Here is a 25723-nt window from a genome sequence, read left to right on the forward strand (position 1 = left end):
AAATTATATGTATAAACAGGTTCTCGGATTTTTATATTAAATTAAGCACAGCCTTTTTATCTTATTTGGACATGTCCTAGCTTTGGACCTTGAGGTCTGTGTTAGTCGGAAGTATTTACTTTTGAAGACTACGCATTGTAAATATTACCTCTACCTTTCTTCATGCAGGCAAGTAGGCTTCATGCAGGCAATCAGTAGCATAAATGGAAACCATTTATCTTGTATTTTAGGTGACAATTACAATTTAGGTGTCTCAATTACAATTGGGTAATAAGGGCTGAAAGTTGCCTTGTGTATTCTTTAATCTCCAGTCCTCACATGTGTCTTGATCTCTTGTAGGGACAGTGGTAAAACCTAATCCGCGTGTAGATCTCTATGGTGCTCCGAACCGCAATGCTGAAATGCCAGCATTGTGAATCACGTGCACTCCCCCTCCACTTAGATAAATACAGTTCATTTGATGCGTCGGAGGACTGCATAATGTGGCTCTACCAACCCAAGCAGGCTGTGTTAAAAAGCAAACTAGATGATTCTTCAAGTGTTACAAATTACCAATAACAAAACTACTGAATTTAAAATAAAAAGCAGCCCCTTGCTGGGGTTCACACTGAAAACTAATTCTGCACTACCTGAGCTTTTCTAAAATGCTTCAAAACCACAATATGAAAAATACATACAGGTCCCCTGTCAAGATACTAAAATCTCACAATGTTCCGTTGTGTCTGTATATATTTATACAAAAATAAGTGTAAATGTTTTACTTTAGACACAAATTTAAGGTGTGTGTGTTATATGTAAATGGGAAGAGAAATGTGTACATTGATAACACACATCATAAAATGATACTCAAGGTTTTATTAAATAAAACCTTAACCAAGAGATCACATCGTGTATGCTCACTAGGTACAATGTTATTGAGAAAGGTGCTGGATCCACTTATCAGCTTGTGCATGCTCACCTACTACTACCATGCTTCATTCATTCATCCACTGCTGCTTAAAGGAACGTGGACCTTTCTCCCTACGTATCAAACATTTCAACGCAACTTATCGCACGTAATCACGTTAAACATGGCGGCAAAGGGATGACTGCAGCATTTACAGACAAATTGCCGCTTCTTCAACCAATTGTTGCACTCACTTGTATTTTATGTAAATTGTCGGGACTTTTTCTCTTTATTGTCTTAGATTAAAGATTTTTAAAACTCTGGTTCATTCAATTTTTTCTCGAATTGACTACTGCAACACTCTTCTGGTTGGCATTCTACTGCCTCGACTCTCTCCTCTACAGTTTGTCCTAAATGCTGCTGCTAGGCTTATCTTCCTTGTACGCCGCTCCTCTTCTGCTTCCCCACTCTGTGAAACCCTCCGCTGGCTCCCAATTACCTTTAGAATTAAATTTTAAATCCTGGTACTGACATATAAGGCCACCCATAACACTGCTCCTCCATACATTTCTGCCCTCGTAAGCAAATACTCTCCTACCCGATCCCTACGTTCTTCTCATGGGCTAAGGCTCTCGTCCTCACTTATCACCTCTTCCTTTTCCCGTCTACAAGATTTCACTCAAGCTGCCCCATATCTCTGGAATCTACTTCCACCGAACCTTCAGCATTCACCCTCCCTCCCGACATTCAAGAAACATCTCAAAATCCACTTCTTCAGAGAAGCCGCACCATCCTAGCTGCTAGAACTTCCTTGTCATTGATGCAACCACCACACTACCTCTCACCCTTTCTCTGTGCCTTATGTTTGTCACCCCATTCCCTCAAGATTGTAAGCTTGCGAGCAGAGCTCTCTCCACCTAATGTATCGGTTTGTCTCAGTCTGTCAATTCTCGTCTTGTCATACAACTTGAATATATGTATTGTATTAAGCGCTGCGTAAATTGTTGGGGCTACATAAATAAAATAATGTTTTAAAAAAATGTAATTGTGTAAAAAATTTCCATTCACTTATTTTTATATATATTTTAGATATTTTTTTTGGTACTTCTCTTGGAACTGGATGGTGCCGCTTATATCATGGTGACATCGCTGTAGTCTATTTTTAAATTTTATTTAATTTTTAATATCTACTTTTGAATTTTTTTTTTTTTATTTAAAGTATTTTTTGAAGAGGGTATTGACTGTTTCTCCCTCTTTTCACTTTGACCACCACTGCAGCTGAATTCTAAGCAGGGCTCCACTACACACCTTACATTGCTGATCGTAGTATCTGTAGGGGGAGCTCATCAGAGGTTTCAGGAGGGTCTGGATAGACCCCTCTCTGGGAATCTTTTTATATTTATTATTGTTTTTGCAATATCAGGCACAGCCAGCAGATAATGCCAGAAGCTCTGCTTGTATCCTACAACACATTTACTATTCAAGTTGCTCTCCCCAAAACGTCAATACTCTTCTAGTGATGAGGTCTCCAGAACTGTACACAATAATCTATGCGGGATCTGACCAGAAATCTAAGGGGCAGAACCACCTCTCTCTTTCAGCTACTAATCCCGATACAAGATATACAACCCAACATCCTGCTTGCTATTTCAGACACCCATAACTATACATTTAAATAGGATCTGGTGCAAAGGACTGGATAGTATCTATATTGTGAGTTTATAGAGTGTATTTTCATGTTTTTCTGGTGAAAGCTGTGATACTTATGTATTTGATCCCCCCTATAATCGCGCAGCATTTTACTTTAATACACTAGAATGGAAGGAAACACTCACGAAATGTCGGTGACAAATAAACAGGTGCACAGTTAACTTAAAAAAACAATGCAAGGTGTATTAAAAACAAAGGGGCAGTAGGTCAAAACCATATTCTAAAAAGAAAAAGAAAATCCATCGGTTTATCATAACGCACAAAATCTGCCTGATTTAAAAGGACTATAAAAACTATGCGGGGACGGTAAAAATATAGCTTGGTAAAAGAAAAAAATCTTTAAGTTATCCATTGCCAATATACAAAACATTAAAATCATTTTATTCTATTTTTCCAGAGTGCTTATTTCCATAACAAAAAAGTATAAACAGACTGTACAATAATGAATGAGAATTGGAGTTAAATTCATTACAATCGCGGAGCCAACACAGGCTCTTTTTTCTGCCGCTTTGAACATCGTTAACTTGGATACTGAAATTGAATTATTAGGCAGGCCAACTCTGCCCTGGATGGAGCAACCGATGCCACGCGAGCTATGGGGGACCGTAGCTCCCTGTCCAGCGTAAACAAGGTAACAAGGTATATACACACATTACTGATCCCCTGACAAGAAGCTGCCTTAAGCTAGTGAAATTTTCCAGGGGAAATCAGTCTCAGCACGGTGTGGATGGAGAGCCAGATGGAGTGCTGAGTCCTAAAAGTCTGTTAGACAAATGTCCATTCTCCTGAGTGACTCGTTGAGTGTAGAATAAAATGTATGCTTGTGCCCTGCAGACCTCTTCTACTGTACACGTGTGGAGCTTGGAGTCATTGCAGTGTACCCAGAAACCTGTAGGAAGGATATTTACATATTCTTGATAATGCATTGGTATCATAGGAGTTAATGCTTTGTAATGAATACTAACTTCTTAAATCTTATGTAATATTCTTAACACACAATTGCATTACATAGAAACACAAATAATTTATCTGTCCTGTTATCACCACCAATCCTGGGCTATATTTACAGAAGCAAGAGGCAACCCTAACATAGGTTCCTTAGCCACACACCATAAACCCATTAAAAACAATGCATTTTGAGCCTGTACATGCACGGGCTTTGTCATTAAGGGGTTATAGATTTTATAATGGTCTGGTGGATTGTTTGTGACAACTGTGGCCAACACTCAATTGATAGGAATAATCATTGGTGTCCAATCTTTTTTTTTTTTTTACGTTCACAGAGACAGCCTATACATTACCTCCTTCTGGGTTGTAGCAGAAAGCTGTATAATGCCCAGAACCAAATCCTTTGCCATGATGCATCACTACAGCAGACAGGTCATAAATAAAGCAGTCGGCCCGCAAGGCTGCTGTAGACTCTCTGCAACAGTAAGGTTCCATGTTCAGCATCTGGTCAAACTGGACATGCACTCCAATTTTCTCCCGATGGTTGCGACCAGACCACCTGGAGGCAGGAGAGGGAGATAAATCTCAACAACTTCCACAACTGAGATGGCTGATAAGATTATACATGTTGTAGGACACAGATCTGCATTGTAAATTTGGAGCTGGAGCCAATCAAAAGAATAATACTATGAAAAACATTTAAGTTTGCATAAAGACTGAAGACCATAGAAGTGTTGTTGCCCATATACAACTCACAGGTATTCTTGTTCTAGCCATCTTGAAGATTAGAGGCAACTCAGCATGGTCTTCCTGATGCACTTGTTAAAGCTGAGCTACTGTTCAAGTTCACAATTGTAAAATTTAAAGCACTTCAAAGAAGCAGGCCCAGTCTGGCATAACGACAAGAGATGGACGTGGTGAGAATGCCTTACCTGAACCTCTTCAGGTGGAGTCGCAGTACCTGAGGTAATCGATGCACCATCAGCTGCTTCTGAGCTTCTGTAAGGACAACTGGTTTGGATGAGAACTTCCTGCGCTTAGCTGCAGCACAGCAAGAACAACAATATTAGCTGCTATCTGGATTATCATAGAAAAACTGGCAGTGATCGTCAAAACGCCGCCGCAGGCCGTTCTTAATAGTATGTGGGCATGCACAATGGGCCACATTTCTCATTTTCTGCTTACTAAATTTATTCAAAGTAGCAGATTTATTTTCTTAAATGAGAAAACATGTAGTATTTTTGTTCCATCACACCTAAGCTTGCGTACAGCCAGACCACAACATCATCAACATATCCCACACACATCTGTTTGCATTTTATTTTTATGGACTTAACGATAGTGGCCGCATTTAAACTAAATTACTATGATAAAAGTATTTAGTGTGAAAATCAACATTTTAAGTACTGAAATCTGAGCAAGGGCGCAACTAGATTTAGTGGATTCAAAATGCCACATCAAAGCTTGTGTAGTAATGTGTCTCACACATCAACCACTAGATGTCCCTAGAACTATGATGTATTGTGATCTAGGTCATTTAATGCGTCTCTCGGCAGCATTCAGTTTAACAGGGATTAAAGGACGTTCCAGCCATCGCATGCACTTTAACGCATATGATAGCTGCGTGGCCTTTCCGTTGATAAAGGAGAATCCCGTGATTATGCATTCCCCACCCCAGCTATTTTCCACGCAGGAGATGTGTTCTACTCTGCACGTGATGTACTTACTTCCAGTGTTGACTCTGGGAACACCGCAAGTCCCCCGCCTGGGAATCCTTTCAAGCCCCTGTGTGACTGCATGCAAAGCCCGTTGATTTCAAAGGGACCGCTTTACTTCCACTGATTGGCTGATTGAAGAAGCCAATCAGTGGCAAGAATTGTCAGACTATGGCAGAGGAGGGCAGCTGAAGCGGAGTACTCTATAATATATTTTCCTTTAGTAGGACTGTCAGGGACACTAAACTGCCCCTTTAAGCTTTTTGTGGAAATATCGTATACCAGTTGTATTCTGTCTACAAAAGCCAGGTCAAAGCAGTGTAACAGACATCCAAAATCAAAAGGAGATGAAAGCATCCGCTGCAACACCTAGACACACATGTATCCCAACATGCACACCGGAGTACGATATGGTATTCACACCTTCCCAATAAAGGAGCTGTTGGTGAGTCAAACGAAAGGTTGGCACTGGGTCTGTCAAGGTTTTATAGTTAGCGATCACGGCCCGTATAAAAGTCACTGGAGCCACATGGTATGTCCACTTTAACTCTACCACTTTTTTCTACGCTAGGTGCATGCGTGACAAGTAAAAACTGACTGAATACGTGTATGAAGTGGACCCCCAGAATGAGCTTGGTGGGGGAAAAATGAGGGCTGTTCCTTCGAACAAGCGGTCCTGCCCCTTGAGGGCTGTAAAACATTTGTAAATGTCTCACTTTCAATGAGTTGATCCTGTTCGAATTGTCCGACGGGGCATCTAATGTTCTGCTTGTAGCTTATTTTAAAACATATGTAATCAAATTACTTCACTGTCATCTATTTTAGAGCATCACTATAAAACAAGGTTATTCCTCAAGCAGGCAGTGTTTTTGTACACCGCGTGCATCACTGTATAAAGCTTGAACAATATCTTCATTCTGCCATGATAGCCACTGGTCTGCCGGGGTTTAAATGCTACTGCAGAAGGCAATCAATTTATTAATGAATCATCCTGATTTTAACTCATTAATGTGTACACGGCTGGACTGCACATGCACCTAAATGTACTGAAAAAGGCCAACCCTCAGATTAATAAAACATGAGATCGATTCCATTCATACAGCGACTCAGTAGAACTTCCAAGTCAAGGACTCCAGAGTCCATGTGCCAAACAACGTAGAGGCACAGGTTGGGCACGCTGGCTATTCCTGCAGCTTCAAAGCAGAGGCCATGCTGGGTGTGTATTAAAATAAAGATCTACTGTTTCAATGTTATAATATTTTGCAATAGTGTGTCCACTAGCCAAAAGCAGCCTGCAGCCATAAGACTCCGAGTGAAGTCTAGATACCACTATCTCTCAGGAAGACACTTATGGTAAATGACACGTAATTAAACCATTACACATTTCTGGCTGGGTCCACATAATTCCTGCATTTAACGTGCCATGCTGAGGATGCCAGTCCGGAACGGACTAGTGATTAGGCGGCCCTGGAGCTTCATTTTAACTCATGTTAGCTAGGCATATCCAGCCGCGGTCCACACGCTGCAGAACCAGATAGGGTAGATACAGGGGCACCAATGCTGAGGCCCACCGAGAATTGTGTGTGCCAGATGTCAGTCTGGGGTTGATGACATTGTGCTGTGGTGGCCACGCGTGTGGAAAGGAATAAGTAATGTTTGGAGTACAGGACATTTTGTGAATACATACTGCATCTACTCACTGTTGCACTGATCGCAGGCATAGATCTTCCCTTCTAAGGCCTCCGTTTCTGTGAATTTAGCCAGCATCTCTGTAAGCAAGCAAGGGCGCTGTGAAGCTGTCTCTTTACCGTTACAATGGTACCTCTCAGGAAACTCTAGAGACAAGTCCCAAAATGGCTCGATTGTATTAGACTTATGGTCACAGGCAAGACAGGTAACCTACAATAAAAAAGAAAGTTCTTGTTAGTGTTCCCAGCAGTCAAGATGAGCATCTGTTGTCAAAAGTTAAGAAAGTACATGACTGTATTTAAACAAGGTGAGTAGTGACGTGTTTTATCTAGAAACTACAGCTAAATAAAACAATTGTATGCATAGCACTTGCCACAAAGTGCAATGTATCCACCATGTTCATGATAGCAAATGCTGTTTTGTATGCAGAATCCCCACACTAGCCAGCACACAGCATAGATGGTGGGGTTTAATTTGTTAGATATGTTGCATTCTAGAAAGCTAACAATTCATTAAGTTCAAATCTTAGTTCTTCTACAGTTAACATGTTAAAACTATCAAGAGATTACTGAATAGCTAGTATTCCATGTAACCATATAAGTAAATTCATGGCAACCTTGAACAGGCAGCCATAGAGCATATCTGTTCATCATTCCTATGCTGGGTTGTCAAAAAGCACCTCACCAAGCTAAATATTAAGTTTCTTGTGCTGCTCACCAGTGCAGACACAGAGGTAACGGAAGGCACCTTAGGGTGCAAGTAATGGATGACTGGCAAACCAACATGCGTGCGCTTTGAAGACCAATCAAAGTCAGATAACTACACAGTCTGCCCAGTAACAATATCCCTTCTTTCACCACCGGGGGCAGTCAAACCACCGCAAAAAATTAGTTTGTGTGAAAACAAAGCGGCAGAAATCCGTTAAATATAACATAATATAATAAAGTGCAACGTAGCTGCAGACTCAGATTCTTCACTTCGTCTCAAGAAGGGACATCTCAGGTCTTGACACCTTACGGAACGCTACATCTTACCTCCATGACCAATAAAAAGCACCAGCACCTTCTAAAAAGACTTTCTTTCTCAGTAATTAATAAAATACCTATTTTGTGTTAAAGGGTACAAATGAATAAATCTTTTTATGTGACATATACAGAAGCCATAATTGGTATTTTATTAAAAGTTTATATTTTTTCCAGGCAACCACTGCTTCTTCCATATAAAACCTATAAATCCAAAGATTAAAGGCTGCCTATTTGCCCCATACTTTATATTCTGCACAAAAATGAATGTAGATTTTTTTGTGCCAGATGAAAATCCACTTTAAAAGTAAAGGATCTTGGACACAAAGCCAAAACATTTATTATCACCCTACCTCCTGTTGCTAGAGGAAGCAAGGTGATTCTGGAGATTGCCTGGTTTCCTCAATATTACTGTTTTATTACTACAGTAATACAGATCTTAATGATTTTTTAGCAACCCACTTATGTGAGGTCAGAGCCTCCCTGCTAATATCCACATGGGTAGTAATAATACGATCAAATACTATTAATGATTAAACCATTTCATGTGTTTAAGGATACTATATTGTTTATTAACACAGTTCATAATTCTTTGATCTAAATATCTACTTATCACAGGTATTTCAGAGGAAAGGGATAATTACTCAGATTACACTCAGTAAATACAGGGTGAAGCATCAAGTGTACATCTCATTTGGATTCTGTATCCAGGTGAACCGGCTTGCCTGCATGCATACTGATGAGATAATTACACAGGGCATGCATAAATCCTTTCATGACTGTCAGGTGATTAACGGGGCTACAAGCAGGAGACGTTTCTTAATGTCTGGTCTCCAATCCAAAATCTAGAGCCACTTAGCCTGACCATGTAGACAGATACTCACAAACAGGAATTCGTAGGTCTTTACCCAAGGCCCTGGTAATTCCAACTATTTGGGCCTCTGCCAATCCATGCCTTAACAGAACGTTTTGTCTGTATTTCTAGTTTTGTTAAACCCTTTGACGGTATATATACTATAGGAAGAGCGGTGTAAATTGTTGGCATTCTATAAACAAAATGTAATAGTAATAATAATGAGGAAGAACAAGTCCCAGTTGGTCAGATCAGGTGCCTAGGGTTTTATAGGACAGCACTGTACCTTGAGTAATGTTGCAGGGCCCCCCAGCCCAGTACTACCACACTTAATTGGGGGCTAAAAGGCCACAATTAGTACATGAGTAATTAAGTTTTTTTTTTAATTTTGTCATCTGGTCATACTGCCCCCATGTCCTACCTTTGAAGCCGGCCAATTAAATTTACCCTATAAAAACCATATATTATTGGAAACTAGACACCCCAGTGTATTTCAAATGCTGATATTTTAACTCTTTCCATGCACTAATTCTACCACCAGCCTTTGTTAAAGTTTGTGGTAGTATTGTACTTCAGGTATGAATTAACAGCTCCTTGTATATGTTACTGACATATATGTGTTCAGCAATGTCTTCTGAATACAGTGATACCAACCATGCATTGGTTTGCCGGGTTGTTTGGGAGCTAAAAGCCTGCCCATACCCATTTTACCCCATAAAAGCCTATATTTCTGAAAACTAAACACCCCATGGGTATTTCAAATGCTGGTATTTTAACTTTTCCATGCAGTTATTTTTGGAAAGATAAAGCACCAATTGTAGGACTTGCTCAATTAAAACATTTTATTTAACTGGATGGTTTCCCAGATGGTGATATCAGTAGAAAATTATTTTTACATGTTAGGAAAAATCAATGTGTATTATTTTTACATTTTTTATATATACAAATATATTCCACATAGTGATTAGCAAGCTGGGCTTCATTGACTTTCATGTCTGAATGCAGCACCTGTATTCAACCTGGATAGACCCTCTACAAACTCGTTATCTTTTCAGTTGCCGACACCATCTTGCGAGTGGCAGCAATGTCACTCACTAATGGCGCTTGCGGTTGCTCTTCAGAGCAATCACAGGGCGATCTCGGTGGGGATTGTGTTGCTGAATGCTAGCCTGAGGCTTCCGTGGATGCTGCAAAGCCGCCAATCACAGCAATTGCAACAACTTTAAAGTAGCATTGTCACAAACGCATTGCATCATGAGCCCATACATGTACAGGCTTTGTTGTGAAGGGGCTAATGGACTTGAGGTGGATAGTACAACCGATTACCCTACCTTGGTATCCAAGCCTCTGACAAGCAAAGGGTTAAGGCAGGGCTTGACAAATTTGTTGTGAATCTAGGCGCCAGGTAAAAAAGTTAGGAGCCAGGATTTTTTTAAACTAACAGTTGGTCAGGAGGGATCCGATCATCATCAGCCCACTTACTAAACTCACAGCATCTGACCTGGAAGCACCCTGGACTTTCAGGTCAGTGCTGTTTGTTTTGTTTTTTTATTAATTTTTTTCATTTTTTTAACTCTTTCGATGCTGATGTTCCATTGGAGCACAGCATTGACAGATATTTAGTCCCCACAAGCTTGTGGGGACAAATGTTAACCCCTGCAATGCCACGAATGTGTCATACACAATTGTGGCATTGAAGGGGTTAACGCTGCACTGTCGCTCTCATGGAGCGATCAGGCAGCAGGGGGGTGTTGGAGCTGGTCTCCACACTCATGGCAAGATCAAAGAACCCTCTCCCCTGTCCCTGAAGCTGCATCTGGGAAGCAATTGCTGGTCTATAGACCAGCCATTGCAGGGGGGGGAGTCTCTGATGACTTCTGTAGGCTTCTATGCCTACAGGAATCATCAAAGGGCTTGTGGGGGCTCGTTTTTTTGCTGTTGTTGGTCTGCCTGGGCTTCCAGGCAGACCACCGGCAGCAGAGCCCCTTACAAAACGGGAGTTAACCCCTAAAATGCCACGATCGCGGCATTGAAGGGGTTAGCGCTGCACTGTCGCTCTCGGGGAGCGATCAGGCGGGGGGGGGGGGGGTGTTGGGGCTGGTCTCCACACTCATGTGGAGACCGAAGAACCCTCTCCCCTGTCCCTGAAGCTGCCTCTGGGACTCAATTGCTGGTCTATGGACCAGCCATTGCAGAGGGAGTCTCTTTGATGACTGCTGTAGGCTTCCATGCCTACAGGAGTCATCAAAGGGCTTGTGGGGGCTCGTTTTTGCTGTTGCTGGTCTGCCTGGGCTTCCAGGCAGACCACCAGCAGCAAAGCCCCCAAAACGGGAATTAACCCCTAAATGCCGCGATCGCGGCATTGAAGGGGTTAACGCTGCGCTGTCGCTCCCATGGAGCGATCAGGCAGCTGGGGGGTGTTGGGTGAGGTCCCCAGACTTGTGTGGTGACCCAATCAACACACAAACCCCTTCCCTGAGGCTGCCTGTGGCAGCTGAAAACACGAGTGCTGCTTTTCCAGCAACCGCGTTTTCAGCCTACAGGATCACTCCGTGGGAGTGATCACAGGCTCGGGGGCGGGCTCGGAGTGGCTGTGCTGTCTGCCCAGACTTCTGGGCAGACAGCAACAGCGCCCCCGTGTGGTGACTCAGCCTCTTACATCCACACTTTTTTCTGGATGTAAGAGGCTGACAAAACCTAGGCGCCAGGACAAAATTCTCTGTCGCCATGGCGACCTGGCGCCTGGGATTTGTCGAGCCCTGGGTTAAGGTCATTATATGTGTAATAAATATCTATATATATATAGATATATATATATATAGATATATATATATATAGATATATATATATATATATCTATATATATATATTGTAGTCTTTGATCCATGAGCATACAGGATATTCTTTGGTTAGCCATCAAATTCAATACATTCACACACTATACATACATATATAATATCTATCTATATACCGTATTGGCCCGAATATAGGCCGCACTTTTTTCCCCCACTTTAAGTCTTTAAAGTGGGGGTGCGGCCTATATTCGGGGTCTAGCGCCCGACGCCCGGGACATGCAGTCCCGGGCGCCGGGCAGGCAGCGGGGTTAGGATACAGATCCCCCGCAGCGGTGCAGGGGACCTGCATCCTACTCCCCGATACACTCAGACAGCCTCCCCTGCCAGCACTTCCTACGGGGGGGAGTACCGGCACGGGAGGTTGTCTAAGCGCATCGCACGGACGTTCACCGGCAGCGGCGATGCGCCGTTGCCGGTGAACGTGCGCACGATGCATTCTAACCCCCCCGATTTACCAGGGCAGACTCCCGGGTGTCTTGCAGGGCCGGCGGAAGACATCTACGCAATACGCGTATACAACTTCCGGTGCCGGCACTTCCGCTGAGTGCCGGTACCGGGAGTTGTATACACGATGTGCATAGATGTCCCCCTCCGGCCCCGTAAGACACCCGGGAGTCTGCTCTGGTAAGTCGGGGGGGGGGGGGAGGACAGAGTGGCAGCATATCGCGGGGAGGACAGAGTGGCAGCGTATCTCGAGGGGGGGGACAGAGTGGCAGCGTATCTCGAGGGGGGGAGGACAGAGTGGCAGCATATCTCGAGGGGGGGAGAGGACAGAGTGGCAGCATATCTCGGGGAGGGGGGGAGGACAGAGTGGCAGCGTATCTCGGGGGGAGAGGACAGAGTGGCAGGATGTTTTTTGGTGCTTTTTTTAAAGAAAAAAACTTTTTCTTTAAAAAAGCACCAAACTTTTAGGGTGCGGCCTATATACGGGGGCGGCCTATATCTGAGCCAATACGGTATCTACAAAGGGTTCAATATAATTGATACCAAATATGCCCTGAGGGGTTCTTGTTAGGATATAGAAGAAGGGCCACTTTGCAAGCTGTTAAAATCATCATATTTGGTGTCCAGATATTTGCAAAATTACCAGGAATGTGATTCAGAGGAAATTATGGAATTGTATGTTCTAGGAAACCTCCTGGACTTTCTTGTGAAATCTTCACTAGTGTCCCCGACAGGTCTGATTGAGTGGGCCATAAAATGTGATCCTCCCCAGGCAACACCCAAGGGGTCTGTCCTCTAGGAAACAAATCTGCGTTTTGTATCATGAAAGAGATATCTTCTTTTTAACAACTTCATTGGAGATTGCCATCCGAGTCTTCCACAAGGACTTATATATGGGTAATTGCATGTACGGATTTCTTGTGTTTTCTCCTATTTTATTTTAGAGGCTCTTGTAACCTTTGTTTCTGTATGTCATTTGTTTCCTTATTTTTATAAACAGCACTGTGAACCCTTCTTTCAGATTAAATGTCCAATTAATCAGCTCTGGTCTTTGTTCTCTAATACGAGCTCATTACTCTGAAGAAGGCTCAGGCAGAACACACTACAGAAGAGTTATAGATATGTATCTTATTATTATAAGTCAATTACTTTTTATACTGTAGTTCTATTGTGTTTGGGGTAACTTAAGGTGCCCAGATATAAAGTTTATGAACATTTATGTTGCATCACCTGGCTATTGGGGGTCACTAGCTTACTGGCTATATAAGAACCTTTTTGCACATAATTTTATAAACATGGGGGCATGTATTTTATTCTATGTATGTACATCATTCATATCAAAGCCTCATAAGTCAGTAAACGTTATCTTATGCAGCACTATGCAAGAAGGTGATAGCGTCTTGTTCTAAATACAGCTGGGATGACAAAGCCATGTCTGGAAGTCGTAAAATACCTAGCCTAGCGAAGGGCAAGTACTTTCTTTTACCTAATTGACAGCCATACAATGTTACACCATATCTGTTTTGTCTCCATAGTGGTGGCTGTTTGTAAACAGATAAGCCACTTGCACTTTAGTATCCAACCTGTTGACACCAAAAGTGTTTAAAGAATGAGGAGCATTACTCCAACCATCTGACACACATTTGTACCTCCGTTCTATTTTAGTGGTAAAGGGTGACATTATAGATGTGTTTAGAAAGAAGACACCATATCTTGCAGTCAGAGAGGCGATAGCTGGCAAGTAAGCGCAAGCACTCGTGACCTTTTCATGAGAAATCAATATAGAAGTAATTGCACAGCAATGTCACATCCTACATTTCACCCACATGGACAGAAGCATTTTCTGTCACCCCAAATAATCACATTATTAGGTCATGCATGAACACCTTGCAACACTGACACTCATTTATCAGTTTTAAAGTACAGTTTATTTTGGTTGAAAGATAAACTTACATGGTCTATTGCACTGTGATGATCAGTATGGCACGTGGATCTAATTCCTTGTGTAGTGAATTATCCTTTCGCACTCTGTTGTAGACTTTTTTCCCCCCATAATGAAAGACTACTGCAAGCTAATGTTCACGTTCTATAAAAGGGGGCCCAACAATGCCTCCGGCTATCACTTATGACTTTCTGGATGAGGTTTAAAAAGCAATATTACTACCCAAGCCTAACTGCTTCATACCCGAATGCACTAGTCGAAAATAATTTTGCAGGTCACAATTGCGAATAGTTCCCTCCACGAAGTCAAACTTGTAATTCTTCTGTGTGCCAATCCCGGCACTCCAAGGAAAACCTAAACTTGATCTTTATATGGGGTTTATCAAACTTCTCAAGTAACAGGGATTACGCTAAAGGAACAAAAATGATTAGTGATTTAGCACACAAGAAATTGTGAACAAGTAGGTGTTTGACAGGTGGCTCATCTAGCATCCCTAAGTATCTATAAATACTAGGCTTCAAATTTCAATTGGTTATTAAAAAAAAAAAGAAGGTCCTTAGCAGAACTCTACAGCGTGGGAAACATGTTACTATAATACAAGGTTTAAGGCAGGGCTCGACAAATCCCAGGCGCCAGGTCGCCACGGCGACAGAGAATTTTGTCCTGGCACCTAGGTTTTGTCAGCCTCTTACATCCAGAAAAAATTGTGGATGTAAGAGGCTGAGTCACCACACGGGGGCGCTGCTGCTGCTGTCTGCCCAGGAGTCTGGGCAGACAGCACAGCCACTCCAAGCCCGCCCCCGAGCCGGAGATCACTCCCACGGAGTGAGCCTGTAGGCTGAAAACGCGGTTGCTGCAAAACCAGCAATCGCGTTTTCAGCTGCCACAGGCAGCTTCAGGGAAGGGGGTTGTGTGTTGATTGGGTCCCCACATAAGTGTGGGGACCTGACACAACACCCCCCTGCTGCCTGATCGCTCCATGAGAGCGACAGTGCAGCGTTAACCCCTTCAATGCCGCGGCATTTAGGGGTTAATTCCCGTTTTGTACGGGGCTCTGCTGCTGGTGGTCTGCCTGGTTCCAGCCAGACCAGCAACAGCAAAAACGAGCCCCCACAAGCCCTGTGATGACTCCTGTAGGCATGGAAGCCTACAGCGGTCATCAGAGACTCCCCCCTGCAATGGCTGGTCTATAGACCAGCAATTTGAGTGCCAGCTGCCAGAGGCAGCTTCAGGGACAGGGAAGAGGGTTCTTCGGTCTCCCCGTGAGTCACCCCCCTGCTGCCTGATCGCTCCCTGAGAGCGACAGTGCAGCGTTAACCCCTTCAATGCCACAAATGTGTATGACATATTCGTGGCATTGCAGGGGTTAACAGTTGTCCCCACAAGCTTGTGGGGACTCAATATCAGTCAATGCTGTGCTCCAATGGAACATCAGCATTGAAAGGGTTAAAAAAAATAATTAAAAAAAAAACAGCACTGACCTGAAAGTCCAGGGTGCTTCCAGGTCAAATGCTGTGAGTTTAGTAAGTGGGGTGATGACGATCAGATCACTCCTGACCAACTGTTAGTTTAAAAAAATCCTGGCTCCTAACTTTTTTACCTGGCGCCTAGATTCACAACAAATTTGTCAAGCCCTGGTTTAAGGTTCATGTTATCTCTAGATTTCCTTACCTGTCTCTAAGTCAAATTGCTATGTTATATAGAGTAATGGAAAAATTGGAGTACACCCTCTTGATTCTATGGTTTTACAGATCAACACACAACAACAATCATCTGTTCCTTAACATGTCTAAAAGTTAGGGAAATACAACCTCAGATGAACAGATTGCATATTATACCGTCTCATGGTTTATTCAACATAAATAACTTAAGTAATCATTTTCTTTATGACCATCAGTCTCTCACATCGTTGTGGAGGAATTTTGGCCCACTCTTCTTCACAACATTGCTTCAGTTCATTGGGGTTTGCGGGATTTTGTTTATGTACAGCTCTCTTAAGGTCCCGTCACAGCATGGGTTGAGATCTGGGCTTTGACTGGACCATTGAAACACCTTGATTCTTTCCTTTTTCAGCCATTATGCTGTAGATTTGCTAATGTGCTTGGGTTCATTATCCTGTTGCATGACCCAATTTCAGCCAAGCTTTAGCTGTCTGACAGATGGCCCCATATTTGACTCTAGAATATTTTGGTATACAGAGGAATTTGTAGTCGATTCAATGACTGTAGGGTTCTCAGGTCCTGTGGCTGCAAAACAAGCCCAAATCATCACCCCCTCCACGACAGTTAGTACGAGGAGTTTGTGCTGTTTGGTGTTCGACAAATGTGGCGCTGTGCGTTATGGCCACACATCTCCACTTCGGTCTCATCTGTCCAGAGGACATTGTTCTTGTGGTTTGCCATGTTCTTTAGAGAAAAGAGGCTTTCTCCTGACAAAACTTTCCAAACAAACCATACTTGTTCAGTCATTTTCTAAATTGTACTGTCATGAACTTTAACGGAGGCCTGTAGGTTCAGAGATGCAACTCCTTTTTATTTTTGCAATTTCTCTAAGATTTGCACTGTCAAACTTGGTGTAAATTTGTTCATTAAAAATAATTTAATGAACAAACTTCGTTACGTTAAAAATAAACAGCAGAATAAAAAAACGGAGGAAAATGCATATTTCCCAACCTGCCCCCCCAGTTATGCGCATTTACCCCCCAGATATGCCCCTCTGCACCCCAGATATGCCTGATACATCCCTATATGCCTTATACCCCAGATACGCCACTCTGCCCCCACATTGCCTTATACCCCCCTATATGCCACTCTGCAACCCCCCCCCCCCAGACTTACCCCCCCCATGCTGGAGACTCTTTGGTGTCTAGTAGGGGAGGCCGGTGAGCATCGGCACGATGCGCGTAGACAAAACTCTGCTGCCGGCACTTTCGCTGGAGCACTGAAAGGTCATGTGACACCGGTGCACCATCAAAGAAGAGCTAGTGGAAGTGCTGGCAGCATCGGAGGTTGTCTGCGCACATCGCACAGATGCCAGGATCCTCCTCTCTGGCAGCCGGCGAACGTTGCACAATGTGCACAGACAACCTCCGCCACTGCAGGCTGGTACTTCCGCCAGGGCTTCTATGGTGGAGCAACAGAAGGTCATGTCACGCTGGTGCTCTATCATAGAAGGTGCTCTGAAAAAAGCCTCATCTTCGTTAAAATCTTTTCAACTAATCGATAATGTAATTCGTTGGCAACGATTTTCATTATCGATTAGTTGTTGCAGCCCTAGAAGCAAGAATTGCTCATCTAAGATCATTGCTGACAGTTTTTCTTCCTTGGCACTGCGTGAACACCTTAACGCTCCAGACCATCAAACTGCTAGAACTTTGGCTCTTAGAGGTGGTCACACTTGCTGATGATCAATTAATCAAGGGCATCTGATTAGCAGCAACTGTCTTCTCTATTTTGGCCTTATTCTGTTCACTAAATCATGACATGGTGTAATATGTCTGAGGTTGTATTTACCCAATTATTAACACTAAGGCCATTCCTATTGGTTACCATAGGCAGTAGGAGCCACGAAATTCGGTTAGTCCAATAAAAAAGGTATTATCACAAGATACTTATTTCATCTGTTATTTGAGATATATATATATATATATATATATATATAGATAGATAGATAGATAGATAGATAGATAGATAGATAGACATATATAAGGAATAAGAGGTTGCCTTTAACTTTAAGAGGGTCTTGGGCCAACTTCAATGCAAAATAAACAGTCTGCCCAACTGTTTGGTGGTGTACAGCGCAATCATAAGTACCTGCGGAGTTACCAGAACCGATGCAGCCTCTGTGCGTGAAAGCCCCATCCGGGACACAGACAAATTAAATACGAGAGAAGATCATTTTAACAAAGATGAGTATCTCAGAAACTGACAATTTCCTGAAACGCCTCATGCTGTGTAATAATTTCTTTTTAATTTAGTTTAATCCTCTTAGTGACAACTAAAAGGATTAATACGCAGGGAAAGACTACACAAAAAGCTCCTGTTGCTAAGGATTTATTGTTTTCCCCCCACAAATGGGAATGGATTTCGTTGTGGAGATCGTCATAAAAATTTTCATGCGACTCTAGTCACAGGTCTGTGATATTTCATGTTGCACATACACACAACAGTTGTAGATTCTGAAATTTTAGGAAAAGATGGTTTATTAATAATACATTAGTGTACACTAGGGCTGCAACAACTAATCGATAAAATCGATAATAATCGATAATGAAATTCGTTGGCAACGAATTTCATTATCGATTAGTTGAATCGATTATAAAATGAGGGTTTTTTCAGAGCAAACGCTCTGAAAAATCCCCCTCATTATATAATCCGTTTAGTCTGACTCACCGTCTCACAGCAGCAGCTCCTACTTACTCCCCCTCCCTGTAATCACTGTGACAACTGGCCCCGCCCCTTCCTTCTCCAGGCCAGAACCACATGGCTGTGACACTCATCTAACTGTAAGTATATGTATATATATATATATATATATATATATATATATATATATATATATATATATATATATGTGTGTATATATATATATATATATATATATATATATATAATGTGTATATATATATATGTGTGTATATATATATGTATGTAATATATATATGTATATTTGGGCTACTGAAAGTTAGGGGAGGTGGGGGTTAATTTAGGGGCAGTTATGGTTAGTGGGGTGTTTAGGGTTAATTTAGGGGCAGTTATGTTAATAGGGTGTTTAGGGTTAATTTAGGAGCAGCTGTGGTTAATGGGGTGTTTGGGGTTAATTTGAGGCAGTTGTGGTTAATGGTGTGTTTAGGGTTAATTTAGGGGATGCTGTGGTTGATGGGGTCTTTAGGGTTAATTTAGGGGATGCTGTGGTTAAGGGGGTGTTAAGGGTTAATTTAGGGGCAGTTATGGTTAATGGGGAGTTTAGGGTTAATTTAGGGGAATCTAAATCCTGGGGGCAGTGAAGTGACATATCTGGGGGTATAAGGCATATACAGTATATAAGGCATATGTGGGGAGGGCAGTGTGGCATGTCTGGGGAGGACGGAGTGGTGTATCAGGGTGTATAAGGCATATCTGGGGGTAGAGTGGCATATCTGGGGGTAGAGAAGTGGCATGTCTGGGAGGCAGGGTGGCACGTCTGGGGAGGATGGAGTGGGGTATCAGGGGATATAAGGCGTATCAGGCACAGTGGCAGATGTGGCAGGCAGCGTGGAGTGGCAGATGTGGGAGGCAGCGTGGCATATGTGGGAGGCATTGTGGAGTGGCAGATGTGGGAGGCAGCATGGCGTGGCATATGTGGGGAGGGCAGGGTGGCATGTCTGGGGAGGATGGAGTGGTGTTTCAGGGGGTATAAGGCGTATAAGGCGTATCAGGCACAGTGGCATGTGGGGGGTAGAGTGGAGTGGCAGATGTGGGAGGTGGCGTGGCAGATGTGGGAGGCAGCGTGGCGTGGCAGATGTGGGAGGCAGCGTGGAGTGGCATATGTGGGAGGCAGCGTGGTGTGGTATATGTGGGAGGCAGCGTGGAGTGCTGTGGTAGGCAGCGTGGCATATGTGGGGGGGCAGCATGGCATGTCTGGGAGGCAGTGTAGCAAGCCTGGGCTCAAATGTGCATATATTGGGGGGCTGGTTGGGAAATAAAGAAATTTTATTCTGCTGTTTGCATTTAACATCATTTGTTTAGTAAATTATTTTAAATAAATGAAAAATTTACATTCATTTTTTTTATCCGATTAATCGATTAATCGAAAAAATAATCGGCCAACTAATCGATTATTAAAATAATCGTTAGTTGCAGCCCTAGTGTACACGCCAGTCATTAAAACGATGTGCGTTTTTCTTTTGCACTTTGTTTTCTCTCTCCCCACCCCTTGTATGCTCTCCCTCCATCGCCTGCTCTTAATCCTCTAGCTATTATTTTTATTGACTACACAACAGCTGTACACACCACAATCTGCAACTTGCATACAACACAAAACTCTTCTCACTGTACACAACACTATCCAGCAGTGCCTTGGTGTGGATTCTTGATTACGTTGGATGGGGCATAAACAAAAAGGTCCAAACATGCAGCAATTCACTTTCAGCTCACCCAGTGACCACGGTGACTTTTTATACGCTGCTTAAAGAAACACGGTCAAATGTGATGAAACTGTGGGCACATCCCAAAAAATTACTACATTTACAAAACCCTGGAAACCATGGGGTAATATGCCCCGTAAATGCAAGAAATCGGGGAAGATAACGAAAGCAGAACTCCACGTGTAGTATAAACAGCTTGTCGAAATTAAAGCCAAATAGACAAATTCATACTCAGACATTAGCAGATGTCAGATAGCTCCGAACATACAAATCATCAAACCTCTTGCCAAACTTCTGCCGACACCCCTTTGGCAATGTTACCTCAAAGAAACTCTTGGCACGCTCTATGGATTAATGTATGTTTTTCTGATTAATCCACTTCAAGCAAGCATGAACATAAAGCGCCCTTTCAAACTGAAAAGAGGTATGGAAATATTTGTGGGCTGCTGCGGAAGTAGAAGTGCAATGAAGAACAGGTAAATAGGTGTCACTAATTTGGTAGTAAGACGAGGCAAGTGCTACCAGTAGTCAAACTAATCAAAACAATTTTATGAACAAATATTGACCCTGTCCCTTTGGCTGTTCTCCTGGTCCACACCTTGTTCCTACAGATCTTTAAGTTTTACTTGAAGTCAGGAATAGGCAAAACGCAATCTTCCAGCTCGAAATGAACCATTCCTGCAATACTCTGCGAAGTCTGCTCTATGGTGTCTGAATAGGCTCCAAGGACAATGAAAATGATTTCCACTCCCCAAAAAGAACAAAACGTTCTACGTTTGTAGTAAAGCATCACCCTTAGAAAGTGCCGACCGGCTCAATATAAAACAGGCCGTACCAAAGAAGAAATTAAAACTGGATGTTGCACTGGGAATTGATATAATCAGAAAAGGCATAAAGCTGTTTTAAAGCGACAAAAATATGATCTGTGGGAGACCGTTTTTAGGATGAAATATGGTTTTTAACACATGCTTAATTTGCCCAAAGACCTGCAGAACAAAGCTGACCTCGTGCTTTTCTATCCTGACCCAGGCAACCATGTATTTTCTACGGGGGAGGATCGCTTGAAAACTAACCTGCCAAAAAAAACCTATTTCCAGGAAGAAAACGGAAACCGCGCAAAGCCCGGCTCGTGCACAGACTTGGCAACTAGGGCTGCAACAACTAATCGATAAAATCGATAATAATCGATAATGAAATTCGTTAGCAACGAATTTCATTATCGATTAGTTGAATCGATTATTATCGATTATAAAATGAGGGTTTTTTTTCAGCAAACGCTCTGAAAAATCCCCCTCATTATATAATCCGTTTAGTCTGACTCACCGTCTCACAGCAGCAGCTCCTACTTACTCCCCCTCCCTGTAATCACTGTGACAACTGGCCCCGCCCCTTCCTTCTCCAGGCCAGAACCACATGGCTGTGACACTCATCTAACTGTAAGTATATGTATATGTATATATATATATATATAATGTGTGTGTGTATGTATATATATATATATATATATATATATATATATATATATATATATATATTTGGGCTACTGAAAGTTAGGGGAGGTGGGGGTTAATTTAGGGGCAGTTATGGTTAGTGGGGTGTTTAGGGTTAATTTAGGGGCAGTTATGGTTAATTGGGTGTTTAGGGTTAATTTAGGGGCAGTTATGTTAATAGGGTGTTTAGGGTTAATTTAGGAGCAGCTGTGGTTAATGGGGTGTTTGGGGTTAATTTGAGGCAGTTGTGGTTAATGGTGTGTTTAGGGTTAATTTAGGGGATGCTGTGGTTGATGGGGTCTTTAGGAATAATTTAGGGGATGCTGTGGTTAAGGGGGTGTTAAGGGTTAATTTAGGGGCAGTTATGGTTAATGGGGAGTTTAGGGTTAATTTAGGGGAATCTAAATCCTGGGGGCAGTGAAGTGACATATCTGGGGGTATAAGGCATATACAGTATATAAGGCATATGTGGGGAGGGCAGTGTGGCATGTCTGGGGAGGACGGAGTGGTGTATCAGGGTGTATAAGGCATATCTGGGGGTAGAGAAGTGGCATGTCTGGGAGGCAGGGTGGCATGTCTGAGGAGGATGGAGTGGGGTATCAGGGGATATAAGGCGTATCAGGCACAGTGGCAGATGTGGGAGGCAGCGTGGAGTGGCAGATGTGGGAGGCAGCGTGGAGTGGCAGATGTGGGAGGCAGCGTGGCATATGTGGGAGGCATTGTGGAGTGGCAGATGTGGGAGGCAGCATGGCATGGCATATGTGGGGAGGGCAGGGTGGCATGTCTGGGGAGGATGGAGTGGTGTTTCAGGGGGTATAAGGCGTATCAGGCACAGTGGCATGTGGGGGGTAGAGTGGAGTGGCAGATGTGGGAGGCAGCGTGGAGTGGCATATGTGGGAGGCAGCGTGGAGTGGCAGATGTGGGAGGCAGCATGGCGTGGCAGATGTGGGAGGCAGCGTGGAGTGGCAGATGTGGGAGGCAGCGTGGAGTGGCAGATGTGGGAGGCAGCGTGGAGTGGTATACGTGGGAGGAAGCGTGGAGTGCTGTGGTAGGCAGCGTGGAGTGGTATATGTGGGAGGCAGCGTGGAGTGGTATATGTGGGAGGCAGCGTGGAGTGGTATATGTGGGAGGCAGCGTGGAGTGGCATATGTGGGAGGCAGCGTGGAGTGGTATATGTGGGAGGCAGCGTGGAGTGGCATATGTGGGAGGCAGCGTGGAGTGGTATATGTGGGAGGCAGCGTGGAGTGGCATATGTGGGAGGCAGCGTGGAGTGGTATATGTGGGAGGCAGCGTGGAGTGGTATATGCGGGAGGCAGCGTGGAGTGGTATATGCGGGAGGCAGCGTGGCGTGGTATATGCGGGAGGCAGCGTGGAGTGCTGTGGTAGGCAGCGTGGCATATGTGGGGGGGCAGCATGGCATGTCTGGGAGGCAGCGTAGCAAGCCTGGGCTCAAATGTGCATATATTGGGGGGCTGGTTGGGAAATAAAGACAAGAAATGTATTATCAAAGTTTTTTTATTCTGCTGTTTGTATTTAACATCATTTGTTTAGTAAATTATACTAAATAAATGAAAAATTTACATTCATTTTTTTTTATCCGATTAATCGATTAATCGAAAAAATAATCGGTCAACTAATCGATTATTAAAATAATCGTTAGTTGCAGCCCTATTGGCAACTAATCAAAGACGCGCAACCTGCGGTTCTTTGATTACCGCAATCATTTCACATCAAACGTTCTAAACATCACTGCTCTAAAGCTCCACAAACAACTCATTGCCATGTCCTCTGGAGACAGCTGTATGACGCGACACATCCTTCAATACATGCGATCAGCTCACAATCAAAGCACAGAAAAACATATTTATAATAATATATATATATATATATATATATAAAATTATACAATTATATATTTAAGTAACCTCAGTCGTTCATTTGAAGAAAAGGTTCCTTGAACGTAGAAACAAAGAATTTGACAGCGGATAAGAACCATTTGGCCCATCTAGTGTACCCATTGTTCATGATTTAACAGCTTAAGCCTTTATCTTATCTTAGATTCAGGATAGCTTTGCTTCTACCCCATACATGTTCAAAATAACCCCCCCCACACACACACACACATTATACATCAGATCAGATATGACTTTCCAGAACCCTAAAATACAGCTGATAGAAGGGAACGCAAAAAAATAAACATGATCCAAAAAAATAAACATGATCCAATGGTGGTGGAGTTTTTAATTCATAATAGTAACGGAGAATTTTGATCTTTTTTGGTATATATCGTCTTAGGAGTTTTAATGCATAGTGTTACAGATCTAGTGAAATAAAGGGCCAAAGCAGACAGATTTGGCAGTGCATAGAAATCAAGTTAATACAGGAATGGATTGTCTCGGCTTAGCATTGATTGTTATATATATATTATGAGACAAGTAGAGCCCCACAACGAATAAACCTCGTATTAAAGAGGAGCAGCTATGTGTATTCTGCATGTCCCGGGAATCCCTTTAGCGAGGATGTTATTTTTATCACACACACCATGCCGTGTGCCCATCCCCCCTTATTTGTGGACATCAAACTTGCCTAAAAGAAGTCCGCACAGATGGCACTAACTGGGTCCCAATGGATTTGGCAGGAGAGCTTTCAGTTTTATCTCACTGGCCAAACCATAGCACTGTATAACACACAATTAAGAGAGACTTCTTGAAACAAATTCCCACCGACTACACTATGCAATATGAAGGGCCCGCTCAGCCTGAAGATTCATTTGCCAGGGATGGCCCATTATAATGCATAGCGAACTCAGGAAGTTGAAACCGCAGCTCTCCTGCAATCTCCCAATTTAGTGAATAGTTCCCAGAAAGTAGTGCCCTGGTGTTAACAAGGGAAGCTTCCCATATACACAATAGACAGACATCCAAGCCGGTGATCTACTTAATATCCCCAAAAAGGTTAGAGGCTGCCTTTTTAAATATTGGCTACCACAGCCATAGTAAAGAAAAAAATAAATAAATATATATATATATATATATATATATATACACATATACATATATACACATATATACATACACACACACACACACACACAATTATTTCACCCGACCCTACAAAGAAAAAGGTCCTCTGGCTGCAGCTTTCGCTATTTATTGTTATGTAGGGGAAGCTATCCTTGTTTGCTGTACAATAACGCAATGTTTTCTGGTATTGTTTGTAAAACTGTTTGAACGGCAACCTTTATTCCTGAGCAACTAATCAGGCTGCTGTCGGGTAATTAGGACGTTGAAAGGATTATGGCAGCTCACATTCGAGCTCTTAAAATATCACCTTGAACACGGAGAGGCGTACGATAAAGAGAGAAATGAATGCTTGCGCGGGCAGCAGTAACGTGCGCTCTCTTCTAAGGGCTATGCAGGATTGCTTTAGGAAATTCTATCCCTTTTACGAGCGACCCAGGAAAACACTTCTCCTTGTAAAACGGGAACCCTCATTTATTTTTTATTTTATTACTAGTATCGGATTAAAAATAATGTTATACTATACAGTTCTAGTTTTTGCATAATGTCTCCAGGCAATTGCGTATTAGCCTCTCTCTATTTTATTCTAATTATAGAATGGCCCAGTCTTAATCACTCAATCAGACACTAGGGAGATTATTATTATCCCCCCAGTGCCCATTTCCACCAGGCCAAGTTGCTCCAGTATTCCCACCCCAAGTTGTTTCAGGCTCCTGGGGGGCAACCTGCACAAACCTGTCCATGTCACCCGGTCCCTTCCAAACAGCGCTTGCCCATCGCTTAACACCGCCTGACCCATGTGCAAAACTAGCAAACTAGAGAAAATAAACACTATGATAAGAGATGTAATGAATATAATACATTGGTGAGAAATTCCCTTTAAATAATCCCGATGATTGCTGCAAAGGTAAACAGGGGTTGAACACGCTGCGTTGGTGTGGCTCCGTTTCCGGCTGCATACATTCCATAACCAAATATTTCATTATCGCCGACATCAAAAGGAAAAGCCACCGTTTGTGAAATAC

The 25723-nt window shown here is 42.9% G+C and overlaps 1 protein-coding gene across 2 annotated transcripts in view; it reads right to left on the reverse strand.

Annotated features, from left to right (window-relative positions):
- Positions 1 to 2956: 2956 nt before the first annotated feature.
- USP44 (ubiquitin specific peptidase 44) overlaps positions 2957 to 25723 on the reverse strand; it is a 33283-nt gene continuing 10516 nt past the window's right edge. Inside the window, exons 3-6 of one of the 2 annotated variants that reach the window (XM_053462651.1) lie at positions 6960 to 7158; positions 4477 to 4543; positions 3898 to 4103; positions 2957 to 3485 (exon numbers count right to left, since the gene is read on the reverse strand). In XM_053462651.1, coding sequence (XP_053318626.1) covers positions 3310 to 3485; positions 3898 to 4103; positions 4477 to 4543; positions 6960 to 7158 — 648 coding nt within the window. In that variant the 3' untranslated portion in view covers positions 2957 to 3309. Of the gene's footprint in view, positions 3486 to 3897; positions 4104 to 4476; positions 4586 to 6959; positions 7159 to 25723 lie in introns of both variants that reach the window. The other variant, XM_053462650.1, reaches the window with a different exon arrangement.

Source organism: Spea bombifrons, chromosome 4 (genome assembly GCF_027358695.1).
Source record: "Spea bombifrons isolate aSpeBom1 chromosome 4, aSpeBom1.2.pri, whole genome shotgun sequence".
Taxonomy (NCBI): Eukaryota; Metazoa; Chordata; class Amphibia; order Anura; family Pelobatidae; genus Spea; species Spea bombifrons.